The sequence below is a fragment of the Lissotriton vulgaris genome, chromosome 6 (genome assembly GCF_964263255.1).
Source record: "Lissotriton vulgaris chromosome 6, aLisVul1.2, whole genome shotgun sequence".
NCBI lineage: Eukaryota > Metazoa > Chordata > Amphibia > Caudata > Salamandridae > Lissotriton > Lissotriton vulgaris.
The window spans coordinates 1,798,666,125-1,798,689,884 of record NC_141694.1 but is presented as its reverse complement, the minus strand read 5'-3'; the positions used below and the strand labels follow the sequence as shown (position 1 = coordinate 1,798,689,884).

General features: G+C 47.3%; 1 protein-coding gene across 1 annotated transcript in view; it reads left to right on the top strand.

The window, feature by feature from the left end:
* The window catches only part of LOC147709519 (dynein regulatory complex protein 1-like), a 546,368-nt gene extending 525,588 nt beyond the window's left edge, over positions 1–20,780 (top strand). Inside the window, exon 16 of the mRNA XM_086926016.1 lies at positions 20,570–20,780. Coding sequence (XP_086782142.1) covers positions 20,570–20,780 — 211 coding nt within the window. The remainder of the gene's footprint in view (positions 1–20,569) is intronic.
* The last annotated feature ends 2,980 nt before the right edge of the window (positions 20,781–23,760 follow it).

Below are 23,760 nucleotides of genomic sequence, written 5' to 3'. Positions count from 1 at the left end.
CAGACCTCCAAATTTGTATGCCTCGCATATCACCAGGGTCCCCATGGAGGTTTGGGGCAACACAAACGTCAAACATGAGCTTACCACCTTACCCCTTTAATGGATAATCCTGACTTCGCCCCAGGCTTGGATTCGGTGTCCGACACGAGATGGAGGACGGTCGGGTGCAGGTACCTTTTCCATTTATACGCTGCTGAAGGTGTCATGTCTTCTCCCCTTTTCCATTAAGAGTATGGGTTGCCAGAGTCGGAGAGGCTTCGCTATCTGCAGGCGCGACATTGGGCGCTTCGCGAGCATGTACATCCTACAGCTGACAGGCGACTACTACAGTACGAACACTGGTTAATCACGCGCAAATCCAACAAAAAACTCATCTCAGATTTGTATAAGATGTTGCAAACTAAATATACTCATACCTACAGCTCGGGGAAGTGGCGCTGGGAGAGGGAACTGGGGAGGACACTTAATCATAAAGAATGGTAGGGCATTTTTTATAGAGCCAGGCACTCTGCATACCATATGGGACTTACAGATACACTCACCAAGGTTGCTACATATTGATACTCTAATGAGCGGCTGCATGAGATGGATCACTTTAGAGAGGCGACATGCTTGCGGGGCTGTGGTCGAGTAGGCACTCTGGTACACTTGCTTTGGGACTGTGTTCATATTCAGGAATATTGGAAGCATGTTTTGGACGAGGTGGACACACACTTTGATACGGAGATCCTGCGGTTTCCTTCGTACGTATTGTTGGGGCTGCCGAACCCAGTAACATATCCACTGCGCTCCCGCAGGGGTCGCCTGATTGCTATTGCGTTAGGTTCTGCCATGAAGGATATCATTACCCACTGGCGCACTACACACATCCCTGCATTCCAAGGCTGGCTCCATCGCTTGTGGTTTGTGTTGGCCATGGTGAAGCTCTCGTTGACACTGGCTGGGGAGGGGGCTTAATATGCAGAGCTGTGGCAACCCTTTCTGTCCGTGTTGGCCTCGAAGTTTTATTTACGCTTATTACGCCTCTCTGATGTCGAGCGCCCAGCGACAGGCTAGTGGAGGTGCACTTTTGGACGAGTTGATATGTGAATTTGGAACATGGGGGGAGGGCGGGGAGGGGTGGGCTAGGGTGGGATGTGGGGGGCCTTGTTTGACAGTTTTCTTTCTTTTATCAATGTTGATCATTGGCACATGCCAAGCACCCTTCTACGAACCTTGTCCCGCAGCCTGGAATGGTCCTGCCCGTTTCTTTTGAGCTTTGGATTCTGCTATGCAATGGGTGAAGGGGGCGATATTGACAAATGCTTTTTGTGTATGTGCCTTGATCTTTCAATACAAATATTTAATACTAAACTTCCCTTTGTCCAGTGAGTGACTTTTTAATAAGTCCTCATACCATTCAGTCTGGGCCAGCCTGAGGAATGGGACACTTTTATTTTTCTGGTCAGTAAGAGAGGGGATGACCTGTATTATTGCATTACTTGAGTGGACAGAAACAGGTGCAACTGGTGCCTTGGTACAAGAACTAAAAATCAGCAAGTCTTCTTGGGGCTGTTGAAACATCCTTAATATATATATTTATTCAGAGCAGCACTGGCTTATAGACCTAGGATACATTCCTCAATTACTTTTAGATGCACAGTAATTGGGTCCTAAAAGTGCTGAACCGACTCTCCAAATTACGTAATGTAGTAGAGATCAGTAGACATGTGCTAGGACCTAAGACTCTTCTCCCTAACACCCCCTGTCCACCCTGGATTTGATGTTTACAGCATCCATTAAAATTGGTTCAGATTGTATACTGTTTTCCCCATCCCTCTGGGAGGGGCGTATGAAAAGTGCAGAATCTTCTTAGGTGTGGCGATAGCCAAGACCTTTTGATTTTACTAAAATTACACACATAATATACCTAACTTATGGCGGCTTTCAGCTATCCCTCTTCATCCATTGGTCTTTTACTTTGTCATTCACATTTTTGTTCCGCCCATCACACCATACAGCATGGGGCAATGGTAGTGCCCACTTCAGCCATTAGCCTTCATTGGCTTAGGGTGGAGAATCACACTAAATTTAAAGCCCTAAGCTATATGCATAGGATTAAATCAGGTGCAGCGCCACAGTATCTCAGTGCTTTGGTACACCCTTACCTTCCCACGCGCCTTCTTCGATCCTCTTCTCAGGCTAAGTTTCAAGTCCCCCGCATCAAACAAGTTTGTATGGGTGGTCAGTCCTTTGCTTGCTTAGCTCCTTCACTGTGAAATTCTCTCCCCTTACAACTCCGGCATGAAACTATTTACTACAAATTCTGCAGATATCTTAAAACATGGTTATTTAACCAATAGTGCAGCTCTGTCTTCTTGCGTGTGTCCGATGGCGCCGGGAAACCTCAGCATTTGCAAAGGTCAGCACTGAAGCAGCATCTTTTGTGTCATTCTGTGCCTAGAAACACCATGGCTATACAGCATCTCTGGGGTTGGGGGCAGTGCTTCACTTTGGTAGTAGGAACCAGCTTTCTCGACAGGTTGTTGCCATGCTTGCTGTTCATGAATGCAACCGCTCTTTCAGTGGTCCGCAAGATCTCTCCTCTGTGAGCATTCCCTGCACTCCTTCTCTCAGACACTGTGGGCCAGATGTAGGTCGCCAATTACCGGTCAGTAACGGCCGATTTCAGCCGTTACCGACCGGTAATTGGTTTTTGAGATGTAGGGGGGCCCGATTTTTACCAAATCTGTAAATTTACCGATTCGGTAAATTTACAGATTCAGTAAAATACCGACTCTGTATATTTACCAAATCGGTAATTCCAGATGTAGGTGGAACTTAAAATAGTGCTACAGGCCCTTAAGAATTTGTTATTTACCATGAGATGCTATCTCATGGTAAATAACGAATTCCTGTGTACATGCACATCTGTGCATGTACACCTGTGCCATGTGTCACATTGCACACAAGCCAGAATCAGGGGTGCAACAGGGTGTCACTTTGACACCCTGTCCCCCTTGTAAATTCGGTAATTTTACCAAATCGGTATTTACCGATTCGGTAATTGACATTGATTCCTATTGTCCTGAAGGCCCATAGGAATCAATGGCAATTACCGAATCGGTAAATACAGATTCGGTAATTACCGAATCTTACCGATTCGGTAATTGATTCAGTAAATATACCTACATCCCGATTGCCAGTTCTTAAATACCGAATCGGTATGATTCGGTATTTAAGAATCGGTAATCGGGGATTACCTACATCTGGCCCTGTCTGATATGTGCAAATAATATTTATTTTTTATTTCAATAAAATAGGTCTCATGGGAGGCCATCTCTTGTTAATAAGTGTTTGAAATTGGGTTTCTGGTTGACAGAGGTATGCACCCTGTCCATGCGGGAACCACGATTCTAGTAAGTCAGATACACACCATAAATTAACCTGTGCTCACCCTCTGGTAGCTTGGCACAGAGAAGACAGGCTTAACTTAGGCAATAGGTAAATTATTTGTGCAACACTTCGAACAGTAACAAGGTGAAAACACCACAAATAGACTCCACTCATGTTTATAAAAGTAGGTAACGATCTTATAAATAAAACAAGACCAAAACTGCAAAAAAATCTAATATGTAGAAGTCAAGATATGAATTTGTAAAAATGAAATGTAAAAAATAACATTTAGAAGCAATACGTGCCTATGGGTATTATCTGATCGAGCTAGAATGGGGTAAAGTGAAGAGTCCTAGCCGATGGCAATGGAGCATGGACCGAATGCAGGAGCCACACAAGTCCCGCTGAACAAAGTACCCTGATCCTGGTCGCAACAGCGAGGTGCGTGTGCTTTCGAGCACTGTGTCTGTGTTTATCCAGTAGTCCAGGTGGTGCATCAACTTTCTTCACATGTTGGTGGTGATGCACCGGTTTCATAGACGATGCACCAGGTTTCTCCACGCAGGCGAGGAGATGCTTTGATCCTCCCACACTACAGCTGCAGTGATGAGTAGTTTCAATGCGCCGGTTCTTTAAGGCCATGCACTGATTCAGAGTGTGATGTGCTGATTCTGCTTCCACAACAGTCACGATGCGTTGGTCAGTTTGACTAGAGCAAGCACCTGTCCACTTCCAATGGACCAGGCATAGGAGCAGGTAAAAAATTATTGTATGTGTAGTATTTTTACTACCAGGACATGCAAAACTTGAAAGCACATGTCCAACCTTTTACTCACACAGCACCATGCCCTATGGGCCACCTTAGAGGTGACATATAAAATGTGAGTTTAAGGCTTTGCAAAGGGTTTTAAATGCCAAGTCAACATGGCAGTTAAATTGAACACACAAGCTCTGCAGTAGCAGGCCTGAGACATGTTTAAAGGGCCACAGGTGTGGGTGGCAAAATCAGTGATGCAGGCCCACTAGTATCATTTAATGTACAGGCCCTAGGCACCTGTGGTGCACTTTACTATGGACTTATAAGCAAATTAAATATGCCATTTGGGTATATGATAATCAAACCATGTTTTAGAGAGTGAGTACAAACATTTTAGCACTGGCTTGCAGTGGTAAAGGGCACAAAGTATAAATACCAACAATAACAAGTTCAGCAAAATATTGAGGGAAAGGCAAAATATTTTGGGTTATCCTTAAGAAAGGTTCATTTCCAACAATAAGTAAGCATGCAAACCTTCTTGATTTTATCTTTGTTATGGTCGTGTTACATAAGACACGACGATGCATAAGTTGCTTCCAAAATGTCAATTTTCCGAGGTAGTGTTCGCTGGTAACAAGTTGCCTTTCTTGCCTGATCCATATTCCTTCTTTTATGTCTGACTCAGTCCTATATACTTTGTGTAGATTCATTAGTGCACGTTAAAAGAAAAACAGGTTAAATTACTGTGATACTGCCACCGCAATCTTGTAGTAAAGTTGTCCAAGATTTTCCTTAAGACCAGGAAACGCCAAAAATGGTTAAAGGGATTTTATTTTGGATTTCTAACAATTCAGTATATAAGCAAACCAAAAACATAACTTCAAGAGATACAGAAGTAGAGCAGATAAGCTGAAATATTTCAGCACATTGAGCAGTAATAAAAAGAGATACAGAATAGTGGCAGCAACAACAAAAAAGATACAAAATAAAGCAAAAGGTGTTCCACAAATAAACTTTCCTTCTCTCTTCTAAACATAAATCAGTTACAGGAAGATCTACCCAGGGTCTCTATTTAGGGAGCAGGAAGGAATGATTTAGACGTCTGTATAAGTCTTGGGAAAGAAAATAAGTGTTTAGCCTAAAGCTTTACACTTGCTTAAATATACGTAAGCAGCGGTCTATCCCTCTCAAAGTCCAAAGGCAATATACCTTTCTAACTGTGAGACCATCAGTTAAAATAATAGGAGATTCAGAAATATCCATATCTCCTTTCATCCCACCAGGAACCAACCAAATCATTACTCAAGAGATCATCAGGGCGACAGAGACAGATTCCCAGGGTGGCAGAGACAGATCCCCAGGGTGGCAGAGACAGATCCCCAGGGCAGCAGAGACAGATCCCCAGGGCAGCGGAGACAGATCCCCAGGGCAGCAGAGACAGATCTCCAGGGCGACAGAGACAGATCACCAGGGCAGCAGAGACAGATTCCCAGGGTGGCAGAGACAGATTCCCAGGGTGGCAGAGCCAGATCCCCAGGGCAGCAGAGCCAGATCCCCTGGGCAGCAGAGACAGATCCCCAGGGCAGCAGAGACAGATCCCCAGGGCAGCAGAGACAGATCCTCAGTTCACCAGAGACAGACCCCCCAGACAGCAGAGACAGATCCCCATAGCAGCGGAGACAGATTCCCAGGGCAGCAGAACCAGATCCCCAGGGCAGCAGAGACAGATCTCCAGGGCAACAGAGACAGATCACCAGGGCAGCAGAGACAGATCCCCAGGGTGGCAGAGACAGATCCCCAGGGCAGCAGAGACAGATCCCCAGGGCAGCGGAGACAGATCCCCAGGGCAGCAGAGACAGATCCCCAGGGCAGCAGAGACAGATCTCCAGGGCGACAGAGACAGATCACCAGGGCAGCAGAGACAGATCACCAGGGCAGCAGAGACAGATCTCCAGGGCGACAGAGACAGATCACCAGGGCAGCAGAGACAGATCACCAGGGCAGCAGAGACAGATCTCCAGGGCGACAGAGACAGATCACCAGGGCAGCAGAGACAGATCACCAGGGCAGCAGAGACAGATCTCCAGGGCGACAGAGACAGATCACCAGGGCAGCAGAGACAGATCCTCAGTTCACCAGAGACAGACCCCCCAGACAGCAGAGACAGATCCCCATAGCAGCGGAGACAGATTCCCAGGGCAGCAGAACCAGATCCTGAGGGCAGCAGAGACAGATCTCCAGGGCGACAGAGACAGATCACCAGGGCAGCAGAGACAGATTCCCAGGGTGGCAGAGACAGATCCCCAGGGCAGCAGAGACAGATCCCCAGGGCAGCGGAGACAGATCACCAGGGCAGCAGAGACAGATCTCCAGGGCGACAGAGACAGATCCCCAGGGCAGCAGAGACAGATCCTCAGTTCACCAGAGACAGACCCCCCAGACAGCAGAGACAGATCCCCATAGCAACGGAGACAGATTCCCAGGGCAGCAGAACCAGATCCTGAGGGCAGCAGAGACAGATCTCCAGGACGACAGAGACAGATCACCAGGGCAGCAGAGACAGATTCCCAGGGTGGCAGAGACAGATCCCCAGGGTGGCAGAGACAGATCCCCAGGGCAGCAGAGACAGATCCCCAGGGCAGCGGAGACAGATCCCCAGGGCAGCAGAGACAGATCTCCAGGGCGACAGAGACAGATCACCAGGGCAGCAGAGACAGATCCCCAGGGTGGCAGAGACAGATCCCCAGGGTGGCAGAGACAGATCCCCAGGGCAGCAGAGACAGATCCCCAGGGCAATAGAGACAGATCCACAGGGCAGCAGAGCCAGATCCGCAGGGCGACAGAGACAGATCTGCAGGACAGCAGAGATAGACCCCCAGACAGCAGAGACAGATCCCCAGGGCGACAGAGACAGATCCCCAGGGCAGCGGAGACAGATCCCCAGGGCGACAGAGACAGATCCCCAGGGCAGCGGAGCCAGATCCCCAGGGCAGCAGAGCACTTTACAATGTACTTTGGGTCATACGTATTAAGTAACAGGTCACTAATAGCGGGTCTGAATTGCGCACCAACTTTTCTGCGACCTGCTTGTAATTTTGTCATGCATCTTTTGTGCTAAATTCCCATCCACACTGAGTTACAGGTCTACTTGAGAACACATGCGATTGGCTACGAACAAACAACAGCATTCCACTATACGTGAGTTGAGGATCCCAACCAGGAAACACTTATCAGGAAGAATAGGCAGTGGCCCCCGATTAATTGACACCTACTCTTGAGGCCACCTGAAAGAATTCCCAAAGGGGAAGCTATCCAGTTGGACAGCTTTCACTTTGTAAATGAGACACCATCTCTTTTGATGTTTTGGCAACTTTTCAATAGCTGGCTATTGAAAACTGTTTTTAAAAAAGTTAGTACATTTAATTGTGAATCAAAAATTGAAGGGGAGATCCCTTTCACAGCTCGCTTCCTATTTGCAATTCAGAATGAGTTACAAAACCTCTTCTGCGATTTGGAGACGCTTTTCTGAATCGCAAAAGGAGTTTTTAATACGTACTGAAAACAATTTTGTATAACAAACCTGGCGGCCTATTTACAAGGCAATAACAGCGGCGAGGCTCCGGCAAATTTTGTAGCACAACGCTCCTCCATTTCCAAAACGCAGGGATGTGCCGTATTTACAACAATATGGTGCATCCCTGTGTTTTCCCCAGTGCTGTAGCTGAAAATAGCTGCCTATCTGCAATGCAGACACCCATGCGACAATGTACAAGGGTGCCTGGGTTGCAAGGAATGAACGTTTATGGGCAGGAAGGTGTCCCTTCCTGCACATAAACAATCCAGAATGCTGATTTGTTACTTTTGTGTTTGCTGCAGAATGCCGCACATGTAGAAGCAACAATTCACCATTATGTAATGATTGTTTGTGAGCAGGAAGGGAAAACTTCCCGCACACAAACAATCATTAACAGCATTTTGCTTTTTCTATGTCTGTTGTAGAATGCAGCACACCTACAAAAAGCAAAAACAAGGAGAAATTAAAGTATATCTCCTTGTTGTGCCATTCTAATGCCTGCTATTGCATGGAGTTAGTTTTTGGTGCTGCCTCAGACTTACACCTCCTTGTAAATCTGGGGCAGCGTCAAAATGTAATGAGGGTTACGGTGGTGAGGTTCCGTGACAATTGTAAGCGGTGTTTTTTGACTCGCACGAATGTGGTCGAGTCTGGTATCAATGAACCGCAAATGACGAGTTTAGTAAGTGTGCGCAGTTTCGCTGTGCTAACTTAAACCGTTCGTTTGTTATGTGGGTTTTTCATCTGTACCCACGGGTTCCATCTTAGATACGGCATCCATTTTGTCTCTTGCCCTCAAGTAGCCAGCGAACGGACGCTGTCCGCTTCGCGACCCTGGGACTCCCAAGATATTTGCGGAAGACACATGTTCTTTGTAAGTGTCTTTATGACGAGGGGGATGCTACTGTAAGGCAGGTGGCGCCGCTCGAGGCTCATCTTGCCTCACAGGCTTATTGTCTCAGCCGTGCATCTCATTAGGCACGTCCCTTTGATGCCTGTATCTCGTGCTTTCCGATACCTCCCCTTTTACACCCTTTCCGATCTCCCCACTGTCTCCGTCTTCCTTTGCACCTGTCTTCATTCCTATTTCCGATCTACTTTACTGCTGATTGGAATTTGCTAATGGTGGGAAGATGGGTTTTTACAGTTGGGAACCGCCAAATGTTTCCGCACTTATGATCCGGACCTTATGTGTTTGAAAGCGACCAAAGCGACCCCTCTGGGGGATGATGGTGGGAACCGGGTTGTAAACTTTTGTGTACCATGTTGTCTTATGGGTAAAAACTGTATAAAAGGAGCGATCCACAGAACCAATTTGAAGCAGTCTCCCCGAACTACACTCGATGTACTTCCTGTGACTTCTGTGTTCCCTGCAGAAAATAAACCTTGAATCTTTGACGTCAGAGGAAGTGTCCCGTGTCTCTGTGACTTGTACGCCGGAGCAGGTTACCCACGAAGGTTTCAGGTGTTGTGCCCTGGCACCGCTGGGTCCAAAAGAACCCAGTCCTTCAGTTGGCGCCCAACGTGGGGCTGCATCAGTGGTACCGGTCCAAGCCCGACGATCGTGAGGAACTTCGTGTGAAATCTCCGAGGGAAGGTGCACTCCGCTTCATCGATCCTGTTGTCGAAATAAGTGGCCCGAAGACTTTTCCCGCGAAGATTCCTGCCTCCTGACGGCTGCGACGGACTGCTGCCCTGACTGTAGACCTGTTTTGGCGCCTGGCGTAGACCTTGGTATAGCGAGACGATAGACGGGCCTTCCTGGTGACGCCATCGATCTTTGAGTTAAGTATTTGTGGGTCGCTCCCAGAGTTCTTGGTTGTTGACACTTTAGCGAGTGTCTTTGTTGTGCACGCTGTGTGAGTGTTTTTGTCGGTGACACTTTGCTAGCGTACTTTGTTGTTGTATTATTTGACGACTGCAGCCGCCAAAAACCGAGGGTTTTGTTCTTTGCTGGGACTTGGTAAATCCCGTAACCCTTGAAGTTTGTGAAACTCGGCTAGTGTGCAAGATGCCTGGTCGCAGTACTTTGTTTAGTTGTTTCAGACCTTGTGGTGCGGATTCCCTGCTGGAGGACTCGTGTCCGATACCTCCAGTTGGAACTCCTACTTATGACTTATATAGCAAACATGGGCTAGGCCCGATTGCTTTTAACGATTATTGGATTAAATATACAAAGAAAGACGGCGACCTTCGTTGGCCACCTCACGGTAGCTTCGAGGCGTCGATCTTAGATAATTTAGAAATGAAGTTGTTCGAACGTAAATCAAGGCCGGCCATGTTTGATGCCTTTCGGTTGTGGCGTAAAGAAGCCCGACAGAAAGAAATCAGACAAAATAAACGTAGTCAGCGAGATAATGTTGCTACCATTGTAAAGAAAGCTGAGCAGTTTCAGCGTGATAAGGAGGATAAGGATAAGGAAGTGTTTGAGAGACTACAGCGTATGACCATAGATAAATGTTATCCTGCTTTACCTACGGAGTCGGATAAGAGGGAAGAGGCAGTTGAGGATCCTTTAATGTCCTATCTTATGAAGTCGCCACCTCCGTACGTACAGGGTACCGCAGCTCCTGTGGTCCCTGCCGTACCTGTTCTTCCACCTATTGTTCCTCCACCAGTTCCTCAACCTGCACCCGTTCCTCCGACTGTTCCTGCTCCTCCGTCTGTTTCTATTCCTACTGCTCCTCCGCTTCCACATACTCCTGCTCCCGCTACTGCTCCTGTGTTGTTGACCCCCGTTGTTGCTACTGTTTCCACTCCTTCTCTTGTTAGTCCTGTGTCTTATCTCTCTCCCTCTACTCGTAGTCGTAATTCTCCTATTGCACCGAGTTTTTTCCAGTCGCTTGGACCTGTTTTTGGGTCTGCTGGTTCTGATGGTCCTCAGAGACGTAGCCAGCTTCCTGGTAACAGGGAACGCGCTGCGTTATATAATATGGCGATGGGTTGGATGGACAATCCGCAGAGAAATCCACCCCGAGTTGTTCTTGAAACGTTTAGTCAATTTAACATACCAACTCAGAGATATGTGTTTGACGAAATGTGTAAGTTACTACATGATCAGATAGCGGCCAATGCGCCTGACGAGGTGCTGACCGCCCTGTCTAACCTCCGGCTTCAGTTCGCAACCGGACTAATAGTAGATACTAATGTCCGACGTGCTATTGAGCAGTTGTTATCCCTTCGTCCCGCTCCCATTCCTTATGCACTGTTTGTTGAGGATATTGAAAAACAAGATGAGTCTGGCCAATATCCCATGCGCGAAGTTCCACCGGTTTGGGTACCAGCTGATAATACTAATGCTGGCCATCCAATACCAGCACATTTTGAGAGAGTATGGATACACCTTCCATGGAAACGTTCGGAAGTGCTTCAGGTGAAACAATCTTTGCCCGATCCTCGTAAAAATCCTACTGGGTATTATAAGGAATTATCGCAGCTCGTAGATGCTACAGTAATGAATCTTGCCGATATCGATATGTTGTTTGGCAACGTCGTACCGCAGCCGGTATGGGCTAAGATTCGTCACCAAGATCACACAAATGAATTAGGTGGTGATTGGGCTGCCATTACAGCAGCAGATGCTGGACATGTGGCTGCTACTAAGCCCGATCAATTGATTACTGCTCTCCCTCAAAGAATTATTACGTTAATGAAAACGCTTATGCCAGCTACGAGGGTAAATTGGGACAAGTTGTCAGCTTGTAAACAAAAGAAGGATGAGAGTGTTTCTGACTTCTTCACGAGGTTCGAGGAAGCATTCATTGATCATAGTGGGCAGGATGTGGGTACTGAGGGTGGACAGAGGTTGTTCGTGGATAAATTTGTGTCGAACTTGTTGCCCGATTTGAGCTATAAATTAAAGAATTCGGAAAGTGCATGGGCCGTTTCTACTTCAGCTCAGATATTGGCTACGGCACAATATTACGAAAATAGGGAGAAAGAAGAGAATGACCGTGCTGACAAAAAGACGAAAGAGTTAAAAACTAAAGTGTTGTTGCAACAAGCGTATCCGCCGCGTTCTAATCAGAATGCGTCTCAGCAGAATCGATCGCAGTCGCAATCGAATCGATCGCAGTCGCGTAACGATTCCTCCTTCCAAAGATCATCGTTAGGGTATAATCAATGTGCTTATTGTAGACAGGAAGGACACATTAAATTCAATTGTCCTGCTTTACATGAACGCAATAGTGGTAATTCGTCTAAAGGAGGCCGTGGTGGTTCGCAGCAGGCATCACGTGGTAGAGGTCGTGGTGCTCAAAACGATCGCTCAGACAATTCATCAAATTCTAATAATTGTTTCGATCAACGCGGATCATCGCATGGACGATCTGCACAGTACAATGTAGACGATTATTACGTCGATCAGGGAATTGACGACAGTAATTACTAGGACAGCCGAAGACAAGGAGAGGGAGTGGTATCAGTTCCGGTTGATCAGAGAGGGCCTTACGTCGCAGTTGCTACATCGGGCGTCGTTGAGCCTTTTCTGTTGGACACTGGTGCAGCGAAAAGTTCTATCATGCATTCGAAACTCCCTGGCGCACCTTTGTCTGGCTTAACAAATGTATCCGTTGGATTCTCTGGCGCCCCCGTTAGCAATCCAGTTTCTCGCCCTTTGCCCCTTCAAATTGGGCCACGTGAGCTCGAAGCTCCGCTGATTTTGACCACTGGTTGTGGCGAAAATCTTTTGGGTCTGGATTTGCTTAAACGTTTGTATGCAACTTTGTACTGTTCTCCTGCGGGTGTAAAGCTTACGTTGGGAGAGAGGGTTGTCTCTCCTATGTATTTGTCTCTCGATAGGCTTCCACCGGAATTGAGTTCTCTTCCTGCATCTTTGTGGGCGACGGGTCCAAATGATGTGGGCCTACTTGATATCTCCCCGTATGTTGTTCAGTTGAAAGCTAATGTGCGACTGCCACGTATTCCCCAATATCGTATCTCCCTTGATGGTGAACGAGCACTGTTAGCGATCATTTATGATTTGATCGAGAAAGATGTTATTGAGGAGACTCGGGGAAACGTGTGCAACAGCCCTGTACTACCCATTCTTAAACGTACTGATCCTACAAAACCGCCTGTTTATCGTTTTGTTATCGATTTACGGGAGGTAAATAAAATTGTGGTTCCTCAATTTCCTGTTGTACCTGACATCACGGCGCTACTGACTCTGATTCCAGCTACTGCATCATGGTTTTCGGTGATTGATTTGAAAAATGCGTTTTTCAGCATCCCGATTGCCGAAGAGAGTAGGGACCTTTTCGGTTTCTCTCTCGGTGGACGTAGCTTCCGGTTCAAACGCGCTCCTCAGGGCTACTGTGAAAGTCCGTCTATCTACAGTCAAGCCTTGAAGGGACAACTGGATGCGTTTAGGTTGCCGGTTGGTGCGGCCTTAATCCAATACGTCGATGACTTATTGGTGGCTGCTGATACTCAGGACATTTGCAAACTTGCTACAGTGTCGTTGCTGCAACATCTCTGTGAGTTAAATCACTAGGTGTCACCTTCTAAACTCCAATATTGTTGTCAAGAAGTAACCTATCTAGGTCACTTATTGTCAAAGGAGGGAAGGAGATTGACCCCAGAGAGAATTGCAGCGATTGCGCGAATGGCTGTGCCACAAACCCAAAGAGATGTGCGTGCCTTTCTAGGTATCACATCGTACTGCAGACAATGGATTCCTAATTTTTCATTGCTAGCGAAACCATTGGTGGCTCTTACGTGCAAGGATGTTTCAACTCCTTTACCATGGACGGAAGAATGTCAGAAAAGTTTTTCTGAATTACGTGATTCATTGTGTTCGGCCCCTGTGTTAGGTACCCCTGATTACAGTAAACCGTTCACGTTATATGTTCACGAGAGGGAAGGTTGTGCTTTGAGTGTCTTAACGCAACCTTTTGGTGGTAAGCAACGTCCATGTGCATATTTTTCCTCGACCTTAGACCCAGTAGCTAGAGCATTGCCGAGTTGTTTGAGAGCAACTGCGGCAGCTGCGGTCTCCATCCGACAATCAGCAGGATTGGTCATGGATAATATGCTTACGGTGATGGTTCCGCATGCAGTCGATACTCTGTTGAATCGTACGAAAACTCAGCACTTGACGAGTGCGAGGTTGTCTGGGTACGAGTTGACGCTCTTGGCAAGCCATATTCAGATAAAGCGTTGTAATGTCCTAAATCCGGCAACTTTGTTACCGATTAGCTCAGAGTCAGATGAAGTAGCAGAACATGACTGTTACTTGCGGACAGAAGAGGAAACAAAAGGTCGAGTGGACCTTAAAAACACCCCATTGGAAGACCCGGATGGCACTCTGTATGTGGATGGGTCATGTTTTAAGTTGTCGAATGGCGATGTGACTACTGCTTATGCTGTGGTAACATTGAATACTGTTGTTGAGACTGCGAGATTGAATCAGAATTCTGCCCAGGCTGCAGAATTGATTGCTCTCACTAGAGCATGTGTGTTATCAAAAGGGAAACGTGTGAATGTGTACACCGATAGCCAGTACGCTTTCGGTGTAGCGCATAGTTTTGGACGATTGTGGCGAGAGCGTGGTTTCTTGACGTCGCATGGCACGAAAATCCAGCATGGCCAGCTTGTGAACGATCTTTTGGATGCATTGACTTTGCCTGCACAAGTCGCGATTGTTAAATGTAGCGCGCATCGTAAAGTGACGGATGATGTTGGTCGTGGTAATGCGTTTGCAGATGAGATTGCTAAGGAGACTGCCCGGAACCTTAGTACTCGAATGTATGTGACGAGTTCGGTTAGGTGGCCTACAGAATCAAGTATGTGTGTAGATACTTTTGAGAGTGTGAAGGCAATTCAGAATGAGGCCACTGAGACTGAAAAGATGAAGTGGAAAGAAAGTACGGGAAAGTTGGATGCGAATGGTTGTTGGATTGATTTGTCGGATCAGAAAAGATGGATGTTGCCTGATGCGTATGTGCTGGCCGTTGTGACAATGGCACATGGGTTGGCACATATTAGCGCGAAAGGTATTTGTAAGTTGTTGTCGCCTGTGTGGAAGAATGATGGAATTACAAAATGTGCTGAACGTCTGGTGAAGAATTGTATGGTGTGTTTAATGTACAATCCTGGCAAAGGAACCCCAACTCCCCCTGGCAGTTTTGCTCCTCCTTCGTATCCCTTTGAGGTGATCCAATTGGACTTCATCCATATGGAGCGATGCAATAACCTGAAATACGTTTTGGTTGTGGTTTGCGCATTCTCCCGATGGATTGAGGCCTATCCCCTCAAAGATAATACTGCTTTGTCTACTGCGAAAATCCTACTGAAGGAATACTTTCCTCGGTATGGAATGCCTAGAGTCGTGTGGTCAGATAACGGAAGTGAGTTTGTCGGAAGTGTGATGAAGAGCGTGTGTAAGGGCCTTGGAATTAATCAGAAATTCCATAGCGCCAATCATCCCCAGTCAGCTGGATTGGTTGAGGGTTACAATGGTACCCTTAAACTAAAGCTAGCGAAGGTTCAGGCTACGACTGGACTTTCGTGGCCTGATGCTTTGCCTATAGCATTACTGTCAACTAGGGCGACTGTACACTCCCGAATAGGGCTCAGTCCCTATGAGATAGTGTTCGGCCGTCCTGCGAATGTGTGGGGGGTTCCTAGGCCAGGAATATTCTCTGATCTTGAGTACCCGATGTTGATTGATTATTTGCATGACTTGACTGCTAAACTGAGGTTAATTCACCAACAGGTTTACGACGCCTTGCCAACGCAGACGGAGGGTCCAGGCCACCAGCTCCAGCCCGGGGATTGGGTGGTTACCCGTAACTTCTCACGCAAGAATAATCTGGACCCCCGATTCACCGGACCGTACCAGGTACTCCTGGCCACGAGGACTGCCGTTCGTCTCGAGGGGCGGAAAAATTGGGTACATGCTACCCATTGTAAGCGAGTCCCTATTCCTCTGCCGGCAGACCCGTGGGTAAGGAAAGGCATTGCGTCAACAGAAACAGAAACATTGCCGGCGTTTGTCCCGTTTAGCGACGCACAGCCTGTTGGAGAACCCTCAGCGCAGCAGAAAGCCACTGTTGAACATTTGTCAGCAAAAGACTCAAGACCAGATCAACGAGCTGATCAGCAGGACGCTGTCTCTTCAACAGATCCTTTGTTCGACGAGCAGACACGTCCCGGGAAACATCGATATTCTTTGCGATCTCACACTAAGGACAAATAAAATTTTCTTGCTTTGCTGAAATTGAAAACTGCATTATCCCCGTTTCCCGTGATCAGTTTGACTATTCGTATCATTGAAATTTTGTGCATATATCAAGCTTTTTCCTTGTATCTTTTTCCTTCCACAGCTGAGAAATATTGTGCTAATATATATACATATTGTGTATCAAAGGCCGTAGGGCCGCGCGCGTACTTCCTTCTGGACAGTAGGTCTTGACGCTAGGTTAAAGGCCGTCGGTTCCTAGGAACTCCTGGGGATTGACTATTGCTGCACAGAACGAAGTGCGTCAAGAAACGTTGCGGACGGTCGTAGGGAATGGCATTTTCGAAGCTAAATGATTTGGAAGGAGCTCAGGCATACAGATTCAAGCTGCAGCAACTCAGTCGTACCAAATGTTTTATATTCCAACTGTTTGTATTGTTTTTGACTGCTTCTGCATTTTTGACGGGTGGGGTGTATTACACTATGTCCTACTTCTTATCTGCTACCCCTACTCCTACTTCTCACCCTAATCTTACCACTACTGCTTCTCCTCATTCCTTTCACATGTTACCGGAACACGAGCAGGCTAGACGTGTAGAATTCCGCAACAATTCCTTTATTCAGCTCCTCCATCAGCATCAGTTAGTGGTTAATACTACTAATTGTTGGGTGTGTGGGTTGATGCCACATACTACGGGTAAGGGAATTCCGTATCTGGTGTTACCGTATAGTTCCCAAGGGTCAGCTCGAGCATTCCAAACAATGTTTCGAAGCGCACTGGGTTTCCACCCCAATCGAGAACCACGTTCCCCCAACTCTGGTCCTACCTCGTATCAGAAGTTGCTATCAATGGCAATAGAGGATATGGAAGATGAGATCCATGATCCTTTTCTTATCCCTGAAGAAGAGGTACGAGCTTATAGGGTCCTAGGTAGAGGGGAATACAGTATGTCCACTAGTGAAAAGCAGCTTAAAAGCTCGCCTCCAATATGGGTCGTACCCCACACTGGTAATTTGTGTCTCATGGGTCGTGGCCAAAGTCCGCAAGCCCGATTTGGAGACAGTGCTTGCACTGAAACCTACGTTGTGCCGATGACCCCGTCCCCTGTGTTTCTGGCTGCCAAGGGTACTTACTTTATCTGTAATGATCGTGCATACACATGGTTGCCCGCAGACTTTATGGGCACATGTTTCATTGCAAATCTGTTGCCTCCGACGTTCACTGTAGATGCCGATTATCATAAGACTAGAGTTGTACGAGGCATAATTAGCGAAGAAGATACTGCCGGTCAAGAGGCAGGAGACTTTTTCAAGGGTTTCCTCCCGTTTTGGGGACCTATGGTTAATAGTAGGAACCTGAGACAGTTGACTCGAGTGGTGGAATCGACAGCTAATGTTACTGCCAGTGCCCTTGGTAATATCACCACAGAACTTCAGGCGGAGAGACTTATGACGTTACAAAACCGTATGGTTTTAGATGTAGTCTTAGCGGATCGCGGTGGGGTATGTAAAGTGATCCATTCGAGCTGCTGCATTTTCATCCCAGATAATGCTCCCACTGTCTATCAAGCCATCTCGAAGTTGCATAAGATCTCTGAATCCATACACGTGGATGTAGGGGATTGGACGCTACTTGGATGGTTTTGGGGCCTGATGTCGACTTGGGGTTGGAAGATTCTGATGATCATCGGAGTTGTGGTAGTGTTCCTGTTCACGTGTTGCCTTTGTGTGCAGTGTGGTCCTGCCTTATGTGGCCTCTGTGCTACAACGTGTATGAGACAACCATCTGTTACCAAGGGGACTCGGTTGGACAGAGCTATGCTTCAACAACACCTCGATGGTCTGATGAATATCGAATATGATTCCGACTAGTGCTTGCCTACATGAGGGCAAAAGGAGCGTCTGAGGTTCCGTGACAATTGTAAGCGGTGTTTTTTGACTCGCACGAATGTGGTCGAGTCTGGTATCTATGAACCGCAAATGACGAGTTTAGTAAGTGTGCGCAGTTTCGCTGTGCTAACTTAAACCGTTCGTTTGTTATGTGGGTTTTTCATCTGTACCCACGGGTTCCATCTTAGATACGGCATCCATTTTGTCTCTTGCCCTCAAGTAGCCAGCGAACGGACGCTGTCCGCTTCGCGACCCTGGGACTCCCAAGATATTTGCGGAAGACACATGTTCTTTGTAAGTGTCTTTATGACGAGGGGGATGCTACTGTAAGGCAGGTGGCGCCGCTCGAGGCTCATCTTGCCTCACAGGCTTATTGTCTCAGCCGTGCATCTCATTAGGCACGTCCCTTTGATGCCTGTATCTCGTGCTTTCCGATACCTCCCCTTTTACACCCTTTCCGATCTCCCCACTGTCTCCGTCTTCCTTTGCACCTGTCTTCATTCCTATTTCCGATCTACTTTACTGCTGATTGGAATTTGCTAATGGTGGGAAGATGGGTTTTTACAGTTGGGAACCGCCAAATGTTTCCGCACTTATGATCCGGACCTTATGTGTTTGAAAGCGACCAAAGCGACCCCTCTGGGGGATGATGGTGGGAACCGGGTTGTAAACTTTTGTGTACCATGTTGTCTTATGGGTAAAAACTGTATAAAAGGAGCGATCCACAGAACCAATTTGAAGCAGTCTCCCCGAACTACACTCGATGTACTTCCTGTGACTTCTGTGTTCCCTGCAGAAAATAAACCTTGAATCTTTGACGTCAGAGGAAGTGTCCCGTGTCTCTGTGACTTGTACGCCGGAGCAGGTTACCCACGAAGGTTTCAGGTGTTGTGCCCTGGCACCGCTGGGTCCAAAAGAACCCAGTCCTTCAGTGGAGGGCCCACAGCAACACCCATTGCACACCCTTTTCATGCAGATACCTGCGTGAAAGGGTAGCATATTTACAAAGAGATGTTAAGCCACAAAAAGACGCCTAGCCCTATTTTGTAATAGGGAACCGGGCATTGCGCCCCGGGAACGTTAAAAAAGTGATGTTCCAGTGGTGTAGCCCCCTGTAAATATGTCCCCTTGTTTTTTGTGAATTGCGGGAGAGACAGCCGCAAAATCATTAGCAGGTCTGGCCTTGTGTCGGAAAAGGCTGCTGGGGGCTCTTAAAGGTACTCTTTGATGGCGGCGCTTGGCAGGAGCCTGTGAAAGTGTGGCATAAAAATGATTTTTGCCCTCACTAAACTCTAAAGCTAACCATGACCTCCCAGATATCCGCAAATATAACTGGGCTGCACACCTCTCTGCGATCAACCAGGGAGCATACAGTGACGGGAACCATCCAGGGTATGGGATGGACAGATGGCTCCTCCCCGGAGGAAACTATGAAGCTGCACTCTACTCTCGACCCAGCAAATACCCACTCACAGGACCAACGAAACACTCGGTGCAAATATGGCACATAGCACAACGTAAACTTGGCTGGTCCAATGTCCTTACCATGGCCACTCCACTTTGGTCATCTGAAAAATTAGGCACCCTGGGGAAAACCAAGGGTTTCCATGAGTGGGATCTTATAGGTATCTCCCACATTAAAGACCTATGGGGGCCCCAAGGAATCAGACCCTTCACCTACCTGCAGGAAACCTATGAACTAGCTCAAACCGAATACTTTAGATACATGCAGGTCAGACATTCTCTCCAGACTACCATACCCCCTGGGACCACACCCCCACAAGCCTCCCCACTCGAGGATAGACTGCTAGATGGGCATCTGCCAGAACACGCCATCTCCCTCACATATAAAAAACGTATAAACAATTCCCCTGATACACTCCTCTCCCTTAAAGGAAGGTGGGAGGCGGATGGGCTGGAGATCGACGACGATGAATGGATGAGTGCTTTGGCCTCCCCTAAGGAGGTCGCAATTTCGTCTAGGTTAAGGCTCATTCAACTTGAAATATTACACAGAGTTTATATCTCCTGTACCAGGCTGCAGTTGATGGACAGAGGAGGGGAGGGGCTCTGCAGGAGGGGCTGTGGTGACACGGGCTCTTTCTTTCATATACTATGGGAATGTTCGCTGGTGCAAAGATACTGGAGACGTGTGGTATGCTGCATGCAAGAGGTATGGGATGTAACATTGCGACCAGAGGCCAAGAGATGCCTCCTGGACATCTGGGAGCCTACAGATTTGCCTGCGAAAGGGAAGCTCTGGGTCACGTTGGGACAAATGGTGGCAAAAAGAAACATTGCTCGATTATGGGGCGCATCTACCACGCCGACACTGACTGAATGGAAAAGAGACATGGACTGGTGCATGCTGCAGGAAAAAACTGTCTACATGGCACGGGGATGCCCACGCAAATGGGTAGAGGTATGGTCGCGTTGGAACGACTTCAAAGGTAACTTGTGTGAGCCTCCCCAGGCCCGACCATAGACTAAACTCACCATGCCTTAACATTGTTGTCATCTATGCTGTATCATTCACTATTCATGTAATTCTGATTCTGTACCCGACTTACTCATGCAATTGTTCTGACTGCTCTGTACTTAACCATTTTTTTGCAAATAAAAAGTAAAAAAAAAAAAAAAAAGCTAACCATGACCTGACCACATTTTTTGTACTTTCTTCTTTAAATTACATAGTGATAATTGTATCATATGCTCTTGTGGAAATATTTTTTCCCTTTTTTTGTATTACAATGTAATGTAATGAAACCTTTTTCTCATTTAAACCTTGAAGTAACGTCTTGTTGGCGAGGTCGCGATTGCTGGATGAGACGGCAAGCTTGGGACAGCAGAACAATGAGCTTCAACTACTACTTCAACAGTATCTCAACTCCAAGGTGAGAGCAGAAAGATGTCTGTCCATGAGGAAGCACTCCCATGCAATCCCGGACGTGATTCCATGGAACTTTGAGCCTACTCTAAAAAGTTACATCTTATGTTCCTAAAGACCTGTAAAAGTAAATACAACACATCGTGGAACTAATGTCCCTATACAAGCCTATATATTTCTGATTTAGAAATATATTAGTGCCTTTCGTAACTGTACAAATTTGCTAAAGCTGGGACCGTCATTCAGAACTAGGTAATAACTGGTCAAAGTGGAAAGATGTCCCGTAATTGGGTTAAAAAATGTATTCCACTTTGAATTTTTGCCGATTCTCCTAGTCAGTTGTGAAAGATAGTCCTGATTTTCAGCGGTGGCTCCTCCCCATTGGCGAAGGAGTGTTGCCCCAATACCTGGCTCAGAGCCAGCCAAAGAAAAATAAACAATGTTTTATTTTTAATTTGCCGGCTCTGAGACAGTTTTTACAGTGAGGGGCGGGGCATGGGAGGAGGAGTGCTATGTGCACTCCCTAAGTGCGCATATGTATTTGGCTGGGCGTCTCAGGCCGGGCAAACGCGCATGCGCAGTTAGGTTTCTGCAGCCCAGCTATATTGAACAGCTGGGCTGGAGAAACCCCACAGACTCCCTGTCCTGAGTGGAGCATCTTTTCAGCCACTCTAGCCAATCCCTGTGCTACTTCCATAGCATGAGAGCAGCATGGGGATTGGATGGGTGTCTGTCACAGGGGCTGCTAGGACCAGAAAGAGGACGGTAGGTGCAACGCGGCAGGCGGCTTCAGGTAAGTTATTTTATGATATGTCATTACTATAACACACCCTACGCTACCCCTCCTGCGTCACCTCCACCCGGCCCACCACCCTTTGTTTATAGTGACTACCATTATTGATTTTATTAGGGTCATGAGGCAAACATTATTCTCTCATCTAACTGCTTTATTTACAGCAGTTTAACAAATAAACTACTTTTACACATCCCCCATAGTAGTATATCTAGGTTGTGGTGGATTCATAAAACTAATGTCTTTCCTGAGTTTACAGAGCAGAGGGTGCATTCTGGGTTTCCCATTTACCTTGTCATGCTCCGCAGAAATAATGGACCTGTAAACTTTCTCTGTTCTATAAGATTTAGGAATAGCTGCCAACGAGGCCAAAAATTTGAGAACTACATGCCCTGAAATGGGATTGTGATTCCTTTCCAACTGCCAGATAATACTTTTTAAATAACAAAGGCAATACTGTGAGGGTACTGGGGGGCAGACAGCACTTACCTGGAGGCCTGAGCTTGGCGTTCCTTCCTCCCCGCCCTGGTCCGACGCGGTAGCTAGTACCGTTGCGCTGAGGGCGGGCAGGTAGAGCCAGGCACTTCCGATTGTAGAGGTTAGCGCTCTAGTTGTTGGGAGCGCTCTAGGTTAAAGGAGGCAGAACTCGGCGGCCACGGGGTGGCGAAGGTGTGCAGTGGCAGTATCCCCCTGAGCTGTTGGTGGCAAGCCTGGCCAATTGCGGAAGCACCTCTACCAGGTTCTCTCGCTAATTTTAAAAACTGCAATTTGTTTTAATATCACGGGAATACTTTTTAAACAACAAAGGCAATACTGTGAGGGTACTGGGGGCAGACAGCACTTACCTGGAGGCCTGAGCTCGACGTTCCTTCCTCCCCTCCCTGGTCCGACGCGGTAGCTAGTACCGTTGCGCGGAGGGCGGGCAGGTAGAGCCAGGGACTTCCGGTTGTAGAGGTTAGCGCTCTAGTTGTTGGGAGTGCTCTAGGTTAAAGGAGCTATGCCCCAGCAAACGCTCAGCGGACGCGCGCAGCGGGCGCGACGTCTTCGCGACGAAGACGCGCCAAAGACAAGCCCGTCTGCGCTCGTCCGCGGGCGACCGGGGCTAGGGGCCAGACCCCTTGCCGACACTCCTACCACACTGACATACAGTGTCAAACAACTCCTGGCCCTAAGGCAGGGAGTTGGAGAGGAATGCTGTCATAGCATTACAATGGTCTCTAAACAAGACCGATGTAACCATTGTTCTTTCACTCTGGCCCAGCAGCGCAATGTGGCGAATGCTGGGGAGAGAATGAAATTGTCCCTCATTAACTGTCGTTCCCTAGGGAAACACAAAATGGAGGTCTATGACCTTCTAATAGATAGACAGCTAGATGCCTTGTTTCTTACAGAAAATTGGCTTAACAAAGACTCTGCAACCGACATAATAGATGCACTACCACCGGGGTATGAGATCAAGAGGATTGATAGACCCGTGGGGAGTGGAGGCGGAATAGCTATAATCGCCAAACTAGAAATATGCTGCACGCTGAAACCAGTGGATATTAAAGAAAGCGAATCCGGCTTTTTTTCCATCTCAGGTCAAGATAGTCAAATCCTGAAAGGGTTTCTGATCTATAGGCCCCCAGGTCCAGGGACCAGATTTACGGAAAGCCTGATAGAACATTTGATACAACCTGCCTTAAAGTATGAGAGGCTGCTGCTTTTCGGGGATCTAAATTTTCATTTTAATGATCCCACTAACACAGAAGCCCGGGAGATTCGCAATGAGCTGGCAGCTTTGCAAATGACACTTAAATCTGAACTCCCCACCCATGATCATGGGCATTTATTGGATCCTATTTTTTCCAATTGGGAATTGTTGAATATAGATACTCCGGTGCCTGTGGTATGGTCGGACCACTACCAGATCCCCTTTCAGACTGTGGTAAGAAGGGGGAAAGCACATTAGGCCGACTAGACAACTAGACGCAGAAAATGGGTAGGCTTTTCCAGAGCTAAATTTAATGACCTTATGGAACAGGGTGGACCCCCAGTAGATCAAGAGATAGAGGCAGCCTGCGAAATATTGGATAATCGCATTTTGCAAGCCCTTGATCATACAGCCCCTTGGACCAATAACAGACCATGGAGGCAATCTAAATCTGCGCCTTGGTTTGGGGCCGAGCTTGTCAAGGAAAAGGCCGCCTGGAAACAACTCGAGAGACGCTGGAGGAAAGGTTATTTGGTGGCATATAGGATGGCCTATAAAGCTAAGCTAAAGGGCTATCATGCCTCGAATTAGGAAACATGGGACGGCACA